The sequence below is a fragment of the Triturus cristatus genome, chromosome 10, assembly GCF_964204655.1.
Source record: "Triturus cristatus chromosome 10, aTriCri1.1, whole genome shotgun sequence".
Classification (NCBI taxonomy): Eukaryota; Metazoa; Chordata; class Amphibia; order Caudata; family Salamandridae; genus Triturus; species Triturus cristatus.
Window position 1 is genome coordinate 679,023,236 of NC_140593.1, and position 21,800 is coordinate 679,045,035.

Below are 21,800 nucleotides of genomic sequence, written 5' to 3' on the forward strand. Positions count from 1 at the left end.
CAATCCCTATAGATAGCAGACATTCCTTAGGTCAATGATTACATTGTGATGGATATCCCAGTGGTAAGTGAGAAAAGCTGCTCCTTTAATACAACAGTGGAGCTGTATCCTGGTGATACACATTGTAATACATGTATCCGTTCTGCAATAGTAATCCCAAAGTACAGATTTAGGAAGATGTTACATTAGCTCAGTGAATGAGTTGAGGTTCAAATCCCAAGAATTAGAGACGAGTAGCTACTGCTTCAGATGAATGTTTTTTAAAGGGCATAATCCAAGGGTAGTGACACAGAACAGCTTCAGCAGGATCAGCTGCTTTAAGTCTGTGATAGAGCTGCAAAGCAGGTTGAGGAACAGTTCTGTTGGCTCACAAAAAAGCAGAGAACAGAGAATGGTTATGTGGGCAGTTTTTTCAGGCTCATAATGAAGCTGAGAACATGGCTTCCTCATGGGCCTCTAAGAGGAAAAGGGTATGGTACACAGATCTACAAATGTTATTGAGAGACACAGGTTATCATAGTTCTTTGGGAAACAAAACCACATTTTTGGCTTGAGGTTATGTTCTTCATACAATGCAAATAGTAGAAAAAGTTTGGAATTTGAAAGTATAAGAAATTGGGTTATTATTTGGCATGGGCGACCACCCACCTCAAAGAAGAATCACAACCCTTGTCAGGATGAACCCTCAAAGTCATTAAATTAAACCGTGCTCAGCTCTCTGGTAGCTTGGCACATAACAAACAGGCTTAATTTAGGGCAATGTGTGAAGTATTTATGCAGTATCGAAACAGTAATAAAGTCGAAATGCAAAACAATACAAATTCGAAACCGAATTACAAAAATAAAGTCAAATGTAATCATCAAAATGACAAAAATTGAATAAGGGCAACTGAAATTATGAGTTTTTAAAGTTTTAAATCGGAATTGCCCCAACAGCCAATGATTTTAATGGTTTCAATAGACCGGGACCGAGGCACAATTTGAGGCTGGCCCTGATGGAGCGTGGGTTGGATACACCAACAAGGTTAGTCCTGGTCAAACATTTTACCTTCTGTCTTAGCCCTTTACATCCCAATCCACCACAGAAGTACACTTCTAAATTCCTGCAGAAGCTATGGGGAGGCACTTAGAGACTCACAGGGCGTCAGGCAGAGGCCAACAGCAGGGTACAGTTGCCGCTGGTCATCTGGGCAGATGCAGGAATGGTCTCTTGTACCTTATTGTCTCCCTGTAGCCACACAGGAAGTCATCCAACTGACCCTTGAAGTCCACTTCTTGGTCCTGGGTATAAGAGAAAGCTAGTCCTGTCCTTTCATGGCTCCCTCTCACGTTGCAGACAGCAGGTTCAGTCTCTTCTGATCTTCTTCAGGTCCAGCAGTGTTCTGTAGTTGGTGCCTGGATATGCCACATTTATGCCTCGCATGAGTTAGTGGATGGAAATGACTCCTGGGCATGCCCTAACCAAGTGGTTCCTAACATAAGGTCCAGGGACCCCTGGGGGTATGCGAAGCCCACTTAGCGGGTTTCCGCCTTAAAAAATCTAATTAGATTAATAAAGTGTACATACATGAAGAAGCAAACTTTAAAGGTAAAAATGTTAAAACATTCCCTAAAAGTTTTTTCCTGTTGATATATCTGATGTTACTGCTATCATTGCCTGCAGCAAGCTCAAATGCATACACTCGCCTATGCATTGCAAAACACTTATACAGCTTGTCTTTATAAGTTTAGAACTGTCTGGGTTTACTAATATAACCCTCTCCTCAGAGTCCCAAGATGCAGGAGGGGAACAATAGGTGGCATATTGTTCTCTGTTCGAGCAGCCAAACTATGGAGCTCTTTACCCCCCAACATAAGATCCATGGGTGGCCAACTTATATTTGGAAGACTACTTGGGAATTCCCACGTGTCCTTCATACGTAAACAGAAAGAAATATGCAGCATATCTCTCTGTGTATGGGCATTTGTTTTTCTATGGATGTGTACCTGTATGTGTGTGTTGCTTTGTATAAACATGTAGAATACTTATGTTTAATTTTTTTAAATTATATATAGATATTTATTGGTTCTGCCTAATGGATATGAATATTACTGATGGTCACATTATTCTATGTTTTTGGCATGTATATGGGTGACTGCATGGGTGAGTGGGTCTTTTTATTATGGATATTTATCTGCAGTTGCTTCACTATTGATTTACAAAATATATATATATATGTATATAAATAAATTAAACAAATTTGGAGTGCGACAACACTTCAAAGCCGGAGTTTGTTCAGTGCATCTTTGATCTACATATACTACCTTCCTTTATGCATCTATGTACCTTCCATGCACTTACGGATCTCTATCTTTATTACTTTTGGATCTATATATTTACTACCTTTACCTAAATATACATTTTCTTCTAATTTAGCATGTCTGGTGTGCTGCCCTTTTTTTCGCCCTATGCCGTTCTCAATGTGTCCTCTGGCTCATCTCTGGCCTCTTTCTGCAGCTCTTTACGGCGCACTGGCCTGTTTCTCGCTTGTGCCTCTATCGATGTGTCCATTGCCTCTACTCTTTAGTTTATACCAAACCTCATGCCACGGCTGTGATCCCCGGGGTGACGCTTGCTCTGCCCCTCCTTGCATCACCTCATGTCTCTTTTTGCTCTTCCGTCCCCCAGAATAGGGCTTTCTGGGCCCTCCCTTTGACTCTTCCCATACACAGGCATTTGCCGTCATCATTGCCCCTGAACTGCACACTGGGGCTTATGTTTGTTGTGTGTCACATTTCCTTGTCTGTGTGGTTATTTTCCTTTTCCTTTTTGTCCATTCCAAAATCAATTGTGTGGTCAGTCCACACCTGCACTACCAGGGTGGAGATGACCTTGGCATGCACTGTTCCAATTGCACAGCATGCCATTGAATGTTAATGTGTTGATCTATTGTTTACTTTCTCTTTTCAAGTCGGTTTTTAACCCTGAAGGTATACTACATACACTTCTGATTGCTGTTGGGTATGGTTTAAACTTTTTTCACCCTCTACCGACCCAACCTAAAGTAGATCAGGACCTTGTTCCTGATGAATTGCTGTGATCAGTTTGACATTAAATAGGCAAAAAACATGTATACCTTCTTTTAATTACCACTTATAGAGCTAATGTGGACCACTGTATTCATTTCTAGCCATTCGTTGCTTTTAACAATAACAAGGGAACTAACCTATTCAACTGCCTTCTGGGTATCCCTTAGTTAATTTTAACCTCTCATTACATCAATCTACTCATCTTAGCACACTCAACACGGCACCTCACTCTTCACATCGCAAAAACAAAAGAACTCTGGCAAAGAGCCCCCCTGCAGGGCCCATTGGACATTGCAGCACCAGTCCTACGAGAAGCTGCCGATGATGAAGCATGACACCCATTTGGGTGTGTGAGGGCTCTTGCTCCTGTCGAATCTGACGCCTCGGGTTCCTCCGAACGGTTATTCTCCTGTTAGGAACTGCAAACCCTTCGATTTATGCGTGCATGCTGGACCTTCATTTGACCCTTGTTCCTCCCTTGTAGACTCTGGCTAATTTATGTGGCAAGAAAAGGCAAATTATGGGATCTAACGCCACACATTTTGTCAGAAGTACTACTTCATAATTTTGTCATTTGTTCACGTTAAAACTATCTGGGCAAAGGTTTCATCTTATTACTACCAGTTTAACATCCAAATACAGTTATAAATAACTGAAATATGACTAGTCAACCTTTGCTTGGGGGTCTTCCACTGCGTGGCATCACTGGTCGCTGCGATTATAGTAACTTGGTCTGTTTGAGCCACAAACATTTTACTTGCTAAAATATACAGATTATGCAGCGAATTATGGTATATGTGGCAAATGCAGCAAATCCATAATTATGTGGAAAACCCTATTGCGGCAGGATTGCATAATTCAAGTGGCCCTGAGTATAGCCCAGAGCTGTTTGGACCCACTTCTGAGCTCACTACGTATGTTGGCCACTTGCAGTAGAAGATATCTCAGGGAGCAGATCTAGCTAAGAGACTGTGTCTTTTAATGACAATCATTCAGGGGGTTTAAAGCGAGCTACTCACCTGTGAGGGTTTCAAGGTGCTGGGGGAGGGGGGGAGGCAGGTCCGAGTCAGCCAAAAAGCCAGGTCTTTTGGCTCTTCCTGAAGGTGTGCAGAGTAGGGGAGCATCTTATGTTGACCGGGAGCTCATTCCAGGCTTTGGCTGCGGTGTAGGAGGAGGCTCTTATACCCGCTCTGGTTCTGCGGATACGCTGGGTTTCTGCTAGGGCTAGGTCAGCGGAGCTGAGGTTTCTTTTGGGTATGTAGAAAGAGACTCTTTTGTTGAGGTATTTGGGTCCGGTGTTGTGGAGGGATTTGTAGGCGTGGGAGAGTAGCTTGAAGGTTGCTCTCTTCTCGACGGGGAGCCAGTAGAGTTCTTGCAGGTGTTGGGTGATGTGCTCATGTCGTGGGATGGCGAGGACGAGTCCAAAGTTTGCCTAGCAGGGATTTGTTGATTCCAGCATAGAGGACATTTCTGTAGTCCAGTGTGCTAGTTATGAGTGCGTGGGTGACGGTCTTTCTGGCTTTGGGGGGGATCCACTTGAAGATCTTGCGTTGGATACGGAGGGTGTTGAAGCAGGTGGTGGTGACGGTGTTGCTCTGTCGGGTCATGGTGAGGGAGGAGTCCAGTATGATGCCAAGGTTATGGGCATGGTCCATGGGGGTGGGGGGGTCCTGAGGTGGTGTGCCACCAGGTGTGGTCCCATGCTGAGGGGGTGGGTCTGTCTTCTCCGAGTTGATCTTCAGACAGCTGCTGTTCATCCAAGCTGCAACATCTTTCATCCCTTCCTGGAAGCTGGGCCTGGTGGTTTCGGGGTTCTTCGTGAGGGAGAGGATGAGCTGGGTGTCATCGGCATAGGATACAATGCTAAGTCCATGCTGTATGATAATGGCGGCGAAGGGGGCCATGTAGATGTTGAAGAAAGTGGGACTGAGCGATGATCCTTGTGGTACTCTGCAGTTGATCTCTGTGGGTTCGGAGAGGAAAGGCGGGAGTCTGATCCTTTGGGTTCTGCCGGCGAGGAAGGGGCGGAGCTAGGCAAGGGGTGTTCCCTGTATTCCGGGGTCGTGAAGTCTGACAGCGAGCGTGCGGTGGGAAACGGTGTTGAAGGCTGCTGAGAGGTCGAGTGGGATGAGGGCTGCGGTGTGGCCTTGTTCGAGGAGCGCGTGGATGTCATCTGTGGCGGCGGGGAGGGCGGTCTTGGTGCTGTGGTTGCTGGGGAATCCGGATTGGGAGGGGTCGAGGATGGAGTTCTCTATGATGAAGTTTGTCAGCTTGGCGTTGGCTATCTTCTCAGTGACTTTGGCTGCAAAGATAAGGAAAGAGATGGGTCGGTAGTTCTTCAGGTCCGTCGGGTCTGCAGAGGGTTTCCTGAGGAGGGGCTTGACATCTGTGCATTTCCAGTCGTCGGTAAAAGTGCCGGATTCAAAGGTGGCATTGATGGTGCATCGTAGCTGGGGTGCTATGGCGGCGGCAGCTCTGCGGAAGATATGCAGAGGGCAGGGGTCCGTGGGTGAGTGCTCTTCATGATCAAGGTGGTATCTTCGGTGGTGACCGGGGTCCAGGCGGTGATGGTGGGCCGGCTGTCGTCGCAGGTGGGATGGGTGGTTTCTGTACGGTCTTATAAATCAGTGAAACGGCGCTCTGCAAAATGCAGAACTTGTCCTTTTAATTCATACTAGACATCCTCTCTTAAAACATTATACTACTTAGCAACCTTTCCCATAGACCCATACTAAGCTCACATGACAAGACATGAGGCGAACGCTCTCACAAAAGAGCTTGTGTACAATAAGTCATGACGATTTTGCAGTGATAAAGATGGATTTCTAGCTGGAAAGATCTTTCAGTGAAGCATATGATCCCTAAAAGGTTTAGTGATCTCAAATCTGCACACAACTATAGTGACTTCACAGGACCATACACATCTTCCTACGATTCCTTATGTCCTCTTCTTACAAATGGAGATATTATATAAGTGTTTGCAAGGGGATGGGGGATAAATGGGAGAAGTATGTACCCCGTTGTGAAATGGCTGCTTACTATAGTACCTTTAATTGGGAACTAAGTCGGTGCTTATGACTCTCAGAAGGAGGGGATGTATGCCAAGAGGATAACTCAGTGCTTTGTGTATTTCAATGCTGATGGTATTTACTTTTCTCTTCACCAGGGTTCCTCGGAGAGAAGAATCACACCTTCCTGCAGATCACAATGATACATAGATATAGGAGGCACTGCTCATTGCGGCTGAGGCAGAACCTACTTTAAACTTGGATTTGATAGGCTCGGGAAACGTAGAGGTGCATGAGTAAGACAGCAACAGAACCTCTTTGTCTTTTCTGTCAAACATTTAAAGTGTGCTGAAGTTGCAATGGGTCGCCTTGATGAGCATGCCAAAAAACGTATTGTGGAGCTGCGCAAGGCTGGCTTGAGCTTTCGCAAGATCAAAAAAGTCTTAGAACTTGACAACATCCGTGTGACCCCACAGGCTGTCTATTTATTCTTAAAACGAAAGAATGTGGAACCAGAACAGCCTGGGAGTACTACAGACCCCCAGCAGGTGAGAGGCAGTAGGAACCCGTGGGAGGACGAGCAGCTGTGGAACCTGCTGAATGACGGTGGGTCAGAGCAGAGCAAGCGGAAGGACCTTGCGGCCTCCACAGCTGCAGGGCAACAAGGCCTTGGACGGCAGCAGAGCCCAGACAATCAGCAGGGACAGGGTCTGGTAAGGCAACATGGACCTGAAGGTCAGCAAGTCCTCATGCGTCAGCAAGGTACAGACAATCAGCAGGGCCTTGGAAGACAGCATGTCTCTGAAGGGCAGCAGGTTCCCGGACGTCAGCTTGTCTGTGAAGGACAGCAGGGTCTCGGAAGACAACATGTCTCTGAAGTGCAGCAGGGGCTTGGACGACAGGTTCCTGAAGCGCAGCAGTGTGTTGGGTGGCAGCAAAGTCACGAAGGACAGCAAACAGCTGGAAAAAAGCAAAGCATTGATGGACAACAAAGTATAGGAAGACAGCAGGGACCTAATGCGTATCAGAGCATCGGACGACAGCAAAGCTTTGATGGGCAACAGGGTACTGGACGGCAGCAAGGGAGTGATGGGCAACACAGTGTTGCACGTCCGCATGGCTCTGATGGTCACCAGAGCATCAGTAGGCAACAATGTAATGATGCACAGCAGGGCCTTTTACGTCAACAAGGCCCTGAAGGGCAACAGGGCCCCCGGCCCACCACTCTGCCATCTGGAGGAGCAGTGAACCACGAAATGTCAGACAATAAGAATGACATCAAAATTGTAAGCGTGACTTCCCTCTGCGAGAATGGCCAGCAGTTTGGAAAAGCCTCAGCTCCTATGGCACCTGGCCCAGGGATCCAGCTGCAGCCTCACCCAAAGAAGAGTAAGACCCAAGTTTCCTGGTTTCTTGTTTTACCTGTAAATACGTTAACTGGAGTATTTTCTCTGTTTAGGACTTTCAGGATGATCCACATTACATCCATCCCACACAAACCACTCTGTGTTGAATAAGGATAATGTTATTTACCGGGGAAGCATCTATTTGTAGCGTGTAGCTCTGCAAATTCACATGCTATGCATACTCCTGCTATCTAGTGTTAGGCCCGGACTTTGCAAGTTGTTTTTCTCGGGAAGCTTTATGATCTGCGTCGTGTGTTGATTCTCCTCCTCAGCGAGGCTTTGCGCATGTCTAAGACTTTGTTTCTCTGAAAGTTTTGTTTTTGCCATGAAAGGAGTGAGGATATAATCTGTTTATTAAGCGTTCTGTGTTAGACATGATGCTTTGCAGGTATTTTGTCACCTTCTAATACCTACCGGGGAGGGTGGATGTGAATCTATAGCACTACATGCTACGAATAGATGCTTACAGGGTAAGTAACATAATCCATTCGTAGCATGTTTTTTTTTGTCAAATCTGTTTTATTAAGTTTTTAGATCATGGTACATAAGCATATCATACGGCATCACATTACATAGACATCAAGTCAGAAATTTAGACATACTGGTGAATCATGCCAACTGTCGGGGGGATGGGAGGGAGCAGTCAGGTGCCTGCTAGCGCGCCCACCACCGCCCTCCCGAGGCCCAGTCTCTTCATCCTTAGGAGTTCAGATGTCATCTCGTTAGAGGGGGCCAGCCCCACCACCCACCAGCCATGGAGCCGTTCAGGAAAACTAGACTCGCCAGTGCAACTGAGGCGTCAATATAATCAAAAAGGTGACATGCAACATAAAGGAAAGAACCCATAACAAAGGCAGCGCGTGTATGAACGTGTTTGGTGTGCTCCCACCCCCCAGTCCGCCCCGACCCCCCCCCCCCTTTCTATCAGCCCCAGGGGCACCCCTCCAAGCTCTAATAGGCGCAGGTGTCCCCAATCGCTCCCTACCACCTCACCAGTGGACCTGCGACATTGGGGGGGGCCGCACTGGTTCGCCAGCGAGGCTGCCTACACTACGCCGCCGCTTGCGCCATTGCCGTCCTGCCCGGCCCCATCCCTGCTGCCTGTGGCGCCCTCCCCCATCGAGCGCCGGAACTCGGCAAGCAACTGTTCCCAGCGGTCCGCCATGGGCTCCCTCCGCAGCCCCAGTGTGTCCTCCCTGCGGATGGCCGTCCCCTCCGCTCTGGCCCACGCCTGAAACGATGAACTCCAGGCCCTCGCGTGCGGCGGGTCAGGCGCCTTCCATCTCCTGGTGATGAGGCGCTTCGCCACCACGAGCCCCAGGTCTAGAAATCTGGACACTACCTTGTCTTTGGGCGATCTGGTGAATTGGTGTAGGATATGTTCGGGCCAGTCAAAGGGAACGCTGCGCCCCACACTCCCTTGCAGCTGCTCACTAACCGCCCTCCAATAGGCGTGCAGCGCAGGGCAGCCCCACAGCATGTGTAGCAACCCCGCCCCCAGCTCGCGGCACCTGGGGCAAAACGCATCCACGCGGTGAAAATACCTGTTAATCAGCTCTGGTGTGAGGTAGGCCCTGTGGACGATGAACAACTGAATTTGGCGAAACCGCAGATTGCGGGGGATACGCACTGGGCTCCTGAGCACCCTCTCCCACTCCCTGTCTGTCAGCGGCCGTCCCAGGTCCAGCTCCCACTTGCCACGAAGTGGGCCCAGATCAACCGCCGTGTGCTCTCGCAACGAGGCGGCAAACCAGCGGACCAAGTGCCCGCCCCGTCCCATGACATGCAGATATTGCATGGTCAGATGTTGGGCGGGCTCTGCGGCCATGTTCCCCCATTTGGCGGTCAGGCTCGCCAGTAGTGAGCGGTGCAGTAAGAATCCACCAGGTGGGAGCCCGTCCTCCGACACCAAGGTCTCGTACGGGATCAGCACACCATCCCTGTATAGGTCTCCCAGCGTGTGCACGTCCGCCGCCCACCAGTCCGTCAGCACGGGGGCCGCGAGCACCCCCCCACCTCCAGGTGAACCCTCTAAGGGTATCGCCGGCGCATATGGCACCACCGCGCGTGTGAGGTACAAGGCCCTCTTAAAGCACCTGTGCGCCACTGCCAGGAGGAGTGGCATCGGCCCCGCCGCCGCTGCCAGGGGGTGGAAAAGCCCGGTCACGCGCTCTAATGAGTAGGGGGCAGCCCCCGTGGCTGTGTCATCCCTGCCCCTGTCGGCTAACCAGCGGGCAATCCATTGCAGCTGTGCCGCCAGGTAGTAATGTTCAAAGCAGGGCGCCGCCAGCCCACCCCTATCCGTCGGGAGGAAAAGCTTTGCGAGCGCCAACCTGTGCCTGGCTATGTTTAACAAAACAACAATGTCTCAACTGGAAATCATTCAGAGGCAATTTTAAGAACAATAATGAAATCGCAAGGGAAAGGAAGGGAGACCACCAAGAAATTAGAAAAAAGGGTTTTGTATTGCAGGTAGTTATAGCAGCACTACGGTACAATAAAGGTACAAATGACCAAAAACACAAATGTGAGCACTGGGCGTGCTAGTGATAGTGAACGGCGCAGTGAGCACAATAAGTGAAGACAGCGTGAACGGCGATAAAATGATAATGACAATGTGATCAAAATATGATTATGTACAAACAAATTTAAACAAATTTGTAAATGACCACAGAAAAAAGCCAAAGTTCTTTGCTGGGGGTTGTCGACGGCGTTTCAGCCTGATTGATTCCAGGCCATCATCAGGACAATGGTCATAGATAAACGTGTGCTGTGGAGGGAGAGAAGAGAAAAGGAGGGGAGGGGGGGGGGGGGGGGGGGGGGGTGGGGGTTGTGTTTTAGTTGTCTAAAAGAGAAATTAAGAGAAAAAAGAGAAAAACCTTGAACGTATAGCCCACGAAGAAGTGAAAAAGAGCTAATTACCTGGGCGTAAATTTCGTACACGAATTCCAAGGGTAGAAAAAGTCCAAGTCGTGAAACAATCGTAATTTCTAAAAGGAAGAGAGGGACGAAGGGATTCGAGTTACTTAGCCAAGTAATCTTAAAGGGGTAGAGGGGGAATTGAGGGCCACACAAGTAATTACCAAGTTGTCAATGAATGTTGGACATCAAGGAGCAATGAGGCCAGGGAATAACCGGAAATCGGAAGCCTGGCATGGGCATCAAATCAAGCCTGGGGAGGGGAGGAGAGGCAGAGATTAGGGAAGGGAATAATTGAATTAAAGGCGCCAAAACGGAATCAAGAGGCGTCTTCTACTTGGCCTGTTCTTACCTCCGGTGAAGTGACAAGGGACTTAATCGCTGGGGATCGCGTGAATCGGAGGACAGGAACAAATCCTATGGACGGACGAATCAAACGTCCATGCCGGTGGCGGCAACCGCTATGAAAATATCACTAAGAGCAACGTGTCACGTGATCGGAATAAGTCCGGGAGGGAACTAGACCCGTTACTAACATGGGTTGAGCGGTGCCCCGGGGGAACAAGTCAAAGGGAAGTGAAGGCGGAAAGTGAGAAAGGTAGAAAAAACAACAACGAGAGCGGACGGTTCGAAACTGGAGTCAGCCACAATGGAGAGTAATAACCACTTGGGTAATACATCAATTTAAAAATTAAAAGTAATCAAAACTGAGGAGGGATAAAGGGTGGGGGGTGAGTCGGGGGAGAGAGAGGGAGTGGGTAGACAGCAAGAGAGGAGGGGTAGGGACGGGGGGAATAGCATAACAACATACAAAACGAACATTTTATAATACAAATAAAAATTCCAAATCATATTAAAACACCTCATATATGCAATAATCAGAAATAAATAAAGCAAAACATGGGAAGGAAGAACAATTTATAATTAGAGAAAAGACAAAAATGAAATAATAATAACGGGCACCAAGATAATATATATTTTTGCTCAAGATTATATCAATTTGATACAAGAGGTACCACGAGGAAGGAAGGGAAGGGAAAGAAGGGGGGGGGGGGGCGGGGGGGGGGGGGGGGGTGGGGAGGGGAGGGGGAAAGGGGAGGGGGAGGGGGGGTGTGTAGGGGGGGGGTTTTGGGGTGTGTTCGAGGGAAAAAGGAAAGAAGGGGCAAGGGTGGAAACACAAGGGAGGGAGATTGACAGCATGAAAGAATCAACCATTATAAGCCAGATTCGGATTTAGCAACAGAGAGTTAAGATGTATTGGTAACTGTATTCCATTCATCTAAAGTGTTCAATCCATGATTTACTGAGTCACAACGTGCGATCCAGCGGCATTCGCATTTGCTCAGCAAGAGTTGAAGATTACCACCTCGTAGTGGGAGTGTTGGATGATCAATTACTTGCCAGACCAAATCAGTTTCTGAGTGATTTTGTTCTTTGTAGTGTCCAACAAGAGGGGCAGTTTCAACATTACATCGTATGCGGCTTTGATGTTGGAAAATCCGTTGTTTGACCATCTGAGTTGTTTGGCCGATGTAAAGAAGATTGCAGGGACAACGGATGGCATAGATGACGTTGGTGGTTCGACAATTGGAGAAAGTTTTCAGTTGGTATGTTTGATCTGATGTTACAAAATCCTTGGTGTTAAATGTAAGATTGCAGGCTGCACAAGTTTGGCATTTGTAGTGGCCTACAGCTGGGGGAAGGCCCCAGAGGGTAGTTACAGATTGAATCTTCTTCTCTTTTATGGGCCACGTGATGGCATGGACCAGTTTGTCTGACAAATTGGGGCCCCTTTTGTATGAAAACAAGGGGGGTTCTTTGAATTGGACATGAGTCCGAAGAAGCAACCAGTTTTTCTTGATCACTTTGCTGATCGAATTGCTTGAAGGGCTGTAGTTGGAAACAAAGGGGATACGCAAATTGCTCTTTTTCTCCGAAGGGGCAAGGAGGATCTCCCTGTGACAGTACCAGGCTCGTTTCTGGGCACGAGAGACTATGCGTTTTGGGTAACCTCTTGAAATCAGTTTTTCAGATAAAACAGCGGCTTCCCTGAAATAGTCCTTTCGCCATTTACAATTTCTTCGAATGCGAAGGAACTGACCATAGGGTAAACCATCTCTTAGGCCTCTTGGGTGATAGCTGGAGTACATTAAGAGGGTGTTGCGTTCTGTAGGCTTGCGATAGAGATTAGTCCCTATGGATCCTTCTTCTGCATGCAACGTAAGGTCAAGGAACGGAAGATCATTAATCCTCACATCACTGGTAAAGGTGAGATGTTTTTGAGAGTTGTTTAGCCAAGTCATAAAGGATACAAGGTGTTCCTGTGTACCTCGCCAAAGTACGAGAATGTCGTCTATGTAACGACGCCAGAGATTAATCCTATTGAGGAAAGGATTCAAGGGGTTGAGAAAGACAGTGGTTTCCAAATGATGGACATACAGTATTGCAAAATTTGGAGCGAAGCAAGCTCCCATCGCTACACCTTTGATCTGTAGAAAAAAGGTGTCTTTGTATAAAAAATAGTTATTGGTAAGAGCAATGTGTAGCAAATCCATGAGGAATTCTGACGGGATGCGAGTGGGTCTAGGACGGGTATCTAGAAGTGATCTTATGACAGTAAGGCCCTCTGAATGGGGTATGTTGGTGTATAGAGATTCAATATCTAAACCTACCATAAGATCATGGTTGCTGTCAAAGGAAAGATTTTCGATAATATTGATTAGGTGTGTGCTGTCCTTGATGAAAGTGTCTGTCAAAGGAACAAAGGTTTTTAGAAAGGAATCAATATATTTCCCTAAAGGCTCCAGTATGGAGCCGCAGCCAGATACTATAGGGCGTCCCGGGGGGTTGGCAGAGTCCTTGTGGACTTTGGGTAGGACATAGATGACTGGCGTACGAGGGTGAGCATTATTCAGAAAAAGAAATTCTTTTTTGGAGATGATCTCCAAGTGTAAGGCTTGGGTAGTGACTGTCTGTATTTGTTTACGGATGTCTGGAAGGGGATCTCCTGGTAAAGGGCGGTAGTGGGCAGTGTTGTTAAGCTGTCGTAAGATCTCGGCATCATATTTATCTATGTCCATAATCACGATGCCGCCACCCTTGTCTGCTGGTTTTATGACTATCTGTGAGTTTTCGCTAAGGTTTTTAAGGGCGTGTTTCTCACAGATAGGTATATTGTAAGGAACAAACTCGTGTTGGGACTGTATTTCCTTGACTTCATGTAGGACTAGTCTCTCAAAAGTCAAGATTTCAGGTGGCATGGCGGAGGCTGGGGGAAGAAAAGTAGATGGGGGGTGAAATGGTTTTTCATAGGTCTGGGGTTGATCAATTTCATCCCTGAAAAAATATTTTAGACGGATACGTCTAAAGAACAGTAGTAGATCTTCCTGTAATTTGAAAAAATTACTACGATCTGTTGGAACAAAGGAGAGGCCCTTACTGAGAATAGAGATTTCTTCGGTGGACAGAATGTGTTTGGACAAATTGAAGATAGGGATAGAGGCAACCATAGGAGGCGAGGAAGTTTGTTCCACTGTAAGTGTAGTAGATGATATAGAAGAATCCATTAGGGTTGTACAGTTCAAAGATCCTGTTGGTAGGACTGCTTGGGGATCTGAAAAATGGGTTGAAGATTGCATCTCAGTGTTTTGTTCGAGATCCCTGAGAGTCATCATTGTGGGCCCCATTGATAGAATTTTCGGCGCGTTTGTCTCTCGCCTGCGTACTGGTACTGGTAGTTTGCTCGCGACTGCCCTCGTCCGCGGCCGCGACGTTGCCCTAAAAAAAGGGGAGGAAGTAGAGGAGGTGGAGGTTGAGGTGGACCTCTGTTTTGGGGGCGTTCACTACTAGTGCCTTCACCAGGATCTGAGTCTTCAACTGAGGTGTTGGATGAGTCCGAAAAAGTAATGGCCTGGTTGTTTCTGTATCTTCCCCAATTACGGCTTCTTGGGGGTTGGTAGGGTGTATTGAAAAAAGTATCCAGAAGGTATGGGTAGGTATTGTCCTTGTTATAGTTCTTGATATCTCTTTGTATTTTGTTGATCTTCTTATTTTGTTCGAAGGTATGAAATGTGGTGATGGTATTATTGATTTTATCTAATAATGCTTTAGCATCAGCGATGGAGGTATCTGATAAAATAAGTTTCTCCAATTCAGCAATTTCCTCAAGTTCTTTTTTGCTATGTTCAATAGCTGTTTCAATACCTAGAACCATCCAATGTCGGGAACAGGTTGTAGCGAGATGGCTAAAGCCGTTACGAAATTTGGGATCTAGTGTAAAGATGGCAGGGATGTTACGTATTTGGAGGCCCACTGGTATAGTATCTGATTTGAGGTACTCAGTTAGCATTCGTGCATGCAAATCTGTGCGTATCTGTTTCTTTTTGAGGTTCTCAAGTTTCTCTAACAGGACTCTCGATGTGTTGGGTGCTGTTACAAGGGGAGTAGAGGTATGTGAAAGAAGGGAGGGGCCACTAAGGATACGTTGGATATAGTCATCCGTGTATATAGGTGTCTCCCCAAATGACATAATAGTGTAGATTAGTTACACGTATATGAACCACATAAATCTGTGTGAGTATAAGTATAATACTCTCGCAACCCAGCGGTTGCTCAATTACAAAGAAACAAACAACAGGAGTAGACCCGTTGTCCCAGCAGAGACCGGGCGATAATGTTTAACAAAACAACAATGTCTCAACTGGAAATCATTCAGAGGCAATTTTAAGAACAATAATGAAATCGCAAGGGAAAGGAAGGGAGACCACCAAGAAATTAGAAAAAAGGGTTTTGTATTGCAGGTAGTTATAGCAGCACTACGGTACAATAAAGGTACAAATGACCAAAAACACAAATGTGAGCACTGGGCGTGCTAGTGATAGTGAACGGCGCAGTGAGCACAATAAGTGAAGACAGCGTGAACGGCGATAAAATGATAATGACAATGTGATCAAAATATGATTATGTACAAACAAATTTAAACAAATTTGTAAATGACCACAGAAAAAAGCCAAAGTTCTTTGCTGGGGGTTGTCGACGGCGTTTCAGCCTGATTGATTCCAGGCCATCATCAGGACAATGGTCATAGATAAACGTGTGCTGTGGAGGGAGAGAAGAGAAAAGGAGGGGAGGGGGGGGGGGGGGGTGTGGGGGTTGTGTTTTAGTTGTCTAAAAGAGAAATTAAGAGAAAAAAGAGAAAAACCTTGAACGTATAGCCCACGAAGAAGTGAAAAAGAGCTAATTACCTGGGCGTAAATTTCGTACACGAATTCCAAGGGTAGAAAAAGTCCAAGTCGTGAAACAATCGTAATTTCTAAAAGGAAGAGAGGGACGAAGGGATTCGAGTTACTTAGCCAAGTAATCTTAAAGGGGTAGAGGGGGAATTGAGGGCCACACAAGTAATTACCAAGTTGTCAATGAATGTTGGACATCAAGGAGCAATGAGGCCAGGGAATAACCGGAAATCGGAAGCCTGGCATGGGCATCAAATCAAGCCTGGGGAGGGGAGGAGAGGCAGAGATTAGGGAAGGGAATAATTGAATTAAAGGCGCCAAAACGGAATCAAGAGGCGTCTTCTACTTGGCCTGTTCTTACCTCCGGTGAAGTGACAAGGGACTTAATCGCTGGGGATCGCGTGAATCGGAGGACAGGAACAAATCCTATGGACGGACGAATCAAACGTCCATGCCGGTGGCGGCAACCGCTATGAAAATATCACTAAGAGCAACGTGTCACGTGATCGGAATAAGTCCGGGAGGGAACTAGACCCGTTACTAACATGGGTTGAGCGGTGCCCCGGGGGAACAAGTCAAAGGGAAGTGAAGGCGGAAAGTGAGAAAGGTAGAAAAAACAACAACGAGAGCGGACGGTTCGAAACTGGAGTCAGCCACAATGGAGAGTAATAACCACTTGGGTAATACATCAATTTAAAAATTAAAAGTAATCAAAACTGAGGAGGGATAAAGGGTGGGGGGTGAGTCGGGGGAGAGAGAGGGAGTGGGTAGACAGCAAGAGAGGAGGGGTAGGGACGGGGGGAATAGCATAACAACATACAAAACGAACATTTTATAATACAAATAAAAATTCCAAATCATATTAAAACACCTCATATATGCAATAATCAGAAATAAATAAAGCAAAACATGGGAAGGAAGAACAATTTATAATTAGAGAAAAGACAAAAATGAAATAATAATAACGGGCACCAAGATAATATATATTTTTGCTCAAGATTATATCAATTTGATACAAGAGGTACCACGAGGAAGGAAGGGAAGGGAAAGAAGGGGGGGGGGGGGCGGGGGGGGGGGGGGGGGTGGGGAGGGGAGGGGGAAAGGGGAGGGGGAGGGGGGGTGTGTAGGGGGGGGGTTTTGGGGTGTGTTCGAGGGAAAAAGGAAAGAAGGGGCAAGGGTGGAAACACAAGGGAGGGAGATTGACAGCATGAAAGAATCAACCATTATAAGCCAGATTCGGATTTAGCAACAGAGAGTTAAGATGTATTGGTAACTGTATTCCATTCATCTAAAGTGTTCAATCCATGATTTACTGAGTCACAACGTGCGATCCAGCGGCATTCGCATTTGCTCAGCAAGAGTTGAAGATTACCACCTCGTAGTGGGAGTGTTGGATGATCAATTACTTGCCAGACCAAATCAGTTTCTGAGTGATTTTGTTCTTTGTAGTGTCCAACAAGAGGGGCAGTTTCAACATTACATCGTATGCGGCTTTGATGTTGGAAAATCCGTTGTTTGACCATCTGAGTTGTTTGGCCGATGTAAAGAAGATTGCAGGGACAACGGATGGCATAGATGACGTTGGTGGTTCGACAATTGGAGAAAGTTTTCAGTTGGTATGTTTGATCTGATGTTACAAAATCCTTGGTGTTAAATGTAAGATTGCAGGCTGCACAAGTTTGGCATTTGTAGTGGCCTACAGCTGGGGGAAGGCCCCAGAGGGTAGTTACAGATTGAATCTTCTTCTCTTTTATGGGCCACGTGATGGCATGGACCAGTTTGTCTGACAAATTGGGGCCCCTTTTGTATGAAAACAAGGGGGGTTCTTTGAATTGGACATGAGTCCGAAGAAGCAACCAGTTTTTCTTGATCACTTTGCTGATCGAATTGCTTGAAGGGCTGTAGTTGGAAACAAAGGGGATACGCAAATTGCTCTTTTTCTCCGAAGGGGCAAGGAGGATCTCCCTGTGACAGTACCAGGCTCGTTTCTGGGCACGAGAGACTATGCGTTTTGGGTAACCTCTTGAAATCAGTTTTTCAGATAAAACAGCGGCTTCCCTGAAATAGTCCTTTCGCCATTTACAATTTCTTCGAATGCGAAGGAACTGACCATAGGGTAAACCATCTCTTAGGCCTCTTGGGTGATAGCTGGAGTACATTAAGAGGGTGTTGCGTTCTGTAGGCTTGCGATAGAGATTAGTCCCTATGGATCCTTCTTCTGCATGCAACGTAAGGTCAAGGAACGGAAGATCATTAATCCTCACATCACTGGTAAAGGTGAGATGTTTTTGAGAGTTGTTTAGCCAAGTCATAAAGGATACAAGGTGTTCCTGTGTACCTCGCCAAAGTACGAGAATGTCGTCTATGTAACGACGCCAGAGATTAATCCTATTGAGGAAAGGATTCAAGGGGTTGAGAAAGACAGTGGTTTCCAAATGATGGACATACAGTATTGCAAAATTTGGAGCGAAGCAAGCTCCCATCGCTACACCTTTGATCTGTAGAAAAAAGGTGTCTTTGTATAAAAAATAGTTATTGGTAAGAGCAATGTGTAGCAAATCCATGAGGAATTCTGACGGGATGCGAGTGGGTCTAGGACGGGTATCTAGAAGTGATCTTATGACAGTAAGGCCCTCTGAATGGGGTATGTTGGTGTATAGAGATTCAATATCTAAACCTACCATAAGATCATGGTTGCTGTCAAAGGAAAGATTTTCGATAATATTGATTAGGTGTGTGCTGTCCTTGATGAAAGTGTCTGTCAAAGGAACAAAGGTTTTTAGAAAGGAATCAATATATTTCCCTAAAGGCTCCAGTATGGAGCCGCAGCCAGATACTATAGGGCGTCCCGGGGGGTTGGCAGAGTCCTTGTGGACTTTGGGTAGGACATAGATGACTGGCGTACGAGGGTGAGCATTATTCAGAAAAAGAAATTCTTTTTTGGAGATGATCTCCAAGTGTAAGGCTTGGGTAGTGACTGTCTGTATTTGTTTACGGATGTCTGGAAGGGGATCTCCTGGTAAAGGGCGGTAGTGGGCAGTGTTGTTAAGCTGTCGTAAGATCTCGGCATCATATTTATCTATGTCCATAATCACGATGCCGCCACCCTTGTCTGCTGGTTTTATGACTATCTGTGAGTTTTCGCTAAGGTTTTTAAGGGCGTGTTTCTCACAGATAGGTATATTGTAAGGAACAAACTCGTGTTGGGACTGTATTTCCTTGACTTCATGTAGGACTAGTCTCTCAAAAGTCAAGATTTCAGGTGGCATGGCGGAGGCTGGGGGAAGAAAAGTAGATGGGGGGTGAAATGGTTTTTCATAGGTCTGGGGTTGATCAATTTCATCCCTGAAAAAATATTTTAGACGGATACGTCTAAAGAACAGTAGTAGATCTTCCTGTAATTTGAAAAAATTACTACGATCTGTTGGAACAAAGGAGAGGCCCTTACTGAGAATAGAGATTTCTTCGGTGGACAGAATGTGTTTGGACAAATTGAAGATAGGGATAGAGGCAACCATAGGAGGCGAGGAAGTTTGTTCCACTGTAAGTGTAGTAGATGATATAGAAGAATCCATTAGGGTTGTACAGTTCAAAGATCCTGTTGGTAGGACTGCTTGGGGATCTGAAAAATGGGTTGAAGATTGCATCTCAGTGTTTTGTTCGAGATCCCTGAGAGTCATCATTGTGGGCCCCATTGATAGAATTTTCGGCGCGTTTGTCTCTCGCCTGCGTACTGGTACTGGTAGTTTGCTCGCGACTGCCCTCGTCCGCGGCCGCGACGTTGCCCTAAAAAAAGGGGAGGAAGTAGAGGAGGTGGAGGTTGAGGTGGACCTCTGTTTTGGGGGCGTTCACTACTAGTGCCTTCACCAGGATCTGAGTCTTCAACTGAGGTGTTGGATGAGTCCGAAAAAGTAATGGCCTGGTTGTTTCTGTATCTTCCCCAATTACGGCTTCTTGGGGGTTGGTAGGGTGTATTGAAAAAAGTATCCAGAAGGTATGGGTAGGTATTGTCCTTGTTATAGTTCTTGATATCTCTTTGTATTTTGTTGATCTTCTTATTTTGTTCGAAGGTATGAAATGTGGTGATGGTATTATTGATTTTATCTAATAATGCTTTAGCATCAGCGATGGAGGTATCTGATAAAATAAGTTTCTCCAATTCAGCAATTTCCTCAAGTTCTTTTTTGCTATGTTCAATAGCTGTTTCAATACCTAGAACCATCCAATGTCGGGAACAGGTTGTAGCGAGATGGCTAAAGCCGTTACGAAATTTGGGATCTAGTGTAAAGATGGCAGGGATGTTACGTATTTGGAGGCCCACTGGTATAGTATCTGATTTGAGGTACTCAGTTAGCATTCGTGCATGCAAATCTGTGCGTATCTGTTTCTTTTTGAGGTTCTCAAGTTTCTCTAACAGGACTCTCGATGTGTTGGGTGCTGTTACAAGGGGAGTAGAGGTATGTGAAAGAAGGGAGGGGCCACTAAGGATACGTTGGATATAGTCATCCGTGTATATAGGTGTCTCCCCAAATGACATAATAGTGTAGATTAGTTACACGTATATGAACCACATAAATCTGTGTGAGTATAAGTATAATACTCTCGCAACCCAGCGGTTGCTCAATTACAAAGAAACAAACAACAGGAGTAGACCCGTTGTCCCAGCAGAGACCGGGCGATAATGTTTAACAAAACAACAATGTCTCAACTGGAAATCATTCAGAGGCAATTTTAAGAACAATAATGAAATCGCAAGGGAAAGGAAGGGAGACCACCAAGAAATTAGAAAAAAGGGTTTTGTATTGCAGGTAGTTATAGCAGCACTACGGTACAATAAAGGTACAAATGACCAAAAACACAAATGTGAGCACTGGGCGTGCTAGTGATAGTGAACGGCGCAGTGAGCACAATAAGTGAAGACAGCGTGAACGGCGATAAAATGATAATGACAATGTGATCAAAATATGATTATGTACAAACAAATTTAAACAAATTTGTAAATGACCACAGAAAAAAGCCAAAGTTCTTTGCTGGGGGTTGTCGACGGCGTTTCAGCCTGATTGATTCCAGGCCATCATCAGGACAATGGTCATAGATAAACGTGTGCTGTGGAGGGAGAGAAGAGAAAAGGAGGGGAGGGGGGGGGGGGGGGTGTGGGGGTTGTGTTTTAGTTGTCTAAAAGAGAAATTAAGAGAAAAAAGAGAAAAACCTTGAACGTATAGCCCACGAAGAAGTGAAAAAGAGCTAATTACCTGGGCGTAAATTTCGTACACGAATTCCAAGGGTAGAAAAAGTCCAAGTCGTGAAACAATCGTAATTTCTAAAAGGAAGAGAGGGACGAAGGGATTCGAGTTACTTAGCCAAGTAATCTTAAAGGGGTAGAGGGGGAATTGAGGGCCACACAAGTAATTACCAAGTTGTCAATGAATGTTGGACATCAAGGAGCAATGAGGCCAGGGAATAACCGGAAATCGGAAGCCTGGCATGGGCATCAAATCAAGCCTGGGGAGGGGAGGAGAGGCAGAGATTAGGGAAGGGAATAATTGAATTAAAGGCGCCAAAACGGAATCAAGAGGCGTCTTCTACTTGGCCTGTTCTTACCTCCGGTGAAGTGACAAGGGACTTAATCGCTGGGGATCGCGTGAATCGGAGGACAGGAACAAATCCTATGGACGGACGAATCAAACGTCCATGCCGGTGGCGGCAACCGCTATGAAAATATCACTAAGAGCAACGTGTCACGTGATCGGAATAAGTCCGGGAGGGAACTAGACCCGTTACTAACATGGGTTGAGCGGTGCCCCGGGGGAACAAGTCAAAGGGAAGTGAAGGCGGAAAGTGAGAAAGGTAGAAAAAACAACAACGAGAGCGGACGGTTCGAAACTGGAGTCAGCCACAATGGAGAGTAATAACCACTTGGGTAATACATCAATTTAAAAATTAAAAGTAATCAAAACTGAGGAGGGATAAAGGGTGGGGGGTGAGTCGGGGGAGAGAGAGGGAGTGGGTAGACAGCAAGAGAGGAGGGGTAGGGACGGGGGGAATAGCATAACAACATACAAAACGAACATTTTATAATACAAATAAAAATTCCAAATCATATTAAAACACCTCATATATGCAATAATCAGAAATAAATAAAGCAAAACATGGGAAGGAAGAACAAT

The 21,800-nt window shown here is 46.1% G+C and overlaps 1 protein-coding gene across 1 annotated transcript in view; it reads left to right on the forward strand.

Annotated features, from left to right (window-relative positions):
• The window catches only part of LOC146789900 (uncharacterized), a 199,794-nt gene that overhangs the window by 110,127 nt on the left and 67,867 nt on the right, over positions 1–21,800 (forward strand). Inside the window, exon 2 of the mRNA XM_085628176.1 lies at positions 6,236–7,466. Within this exon, the coding sequence (XP_085484302.1) occupies positions 6,437–7,466 (1,030 nt within the window). The 5' untranslated portion in view covers positions 6,236–6,436. The remainder of the gene's footprint in view (positions 1–6,235; positions 7,467–21,800) is intronic.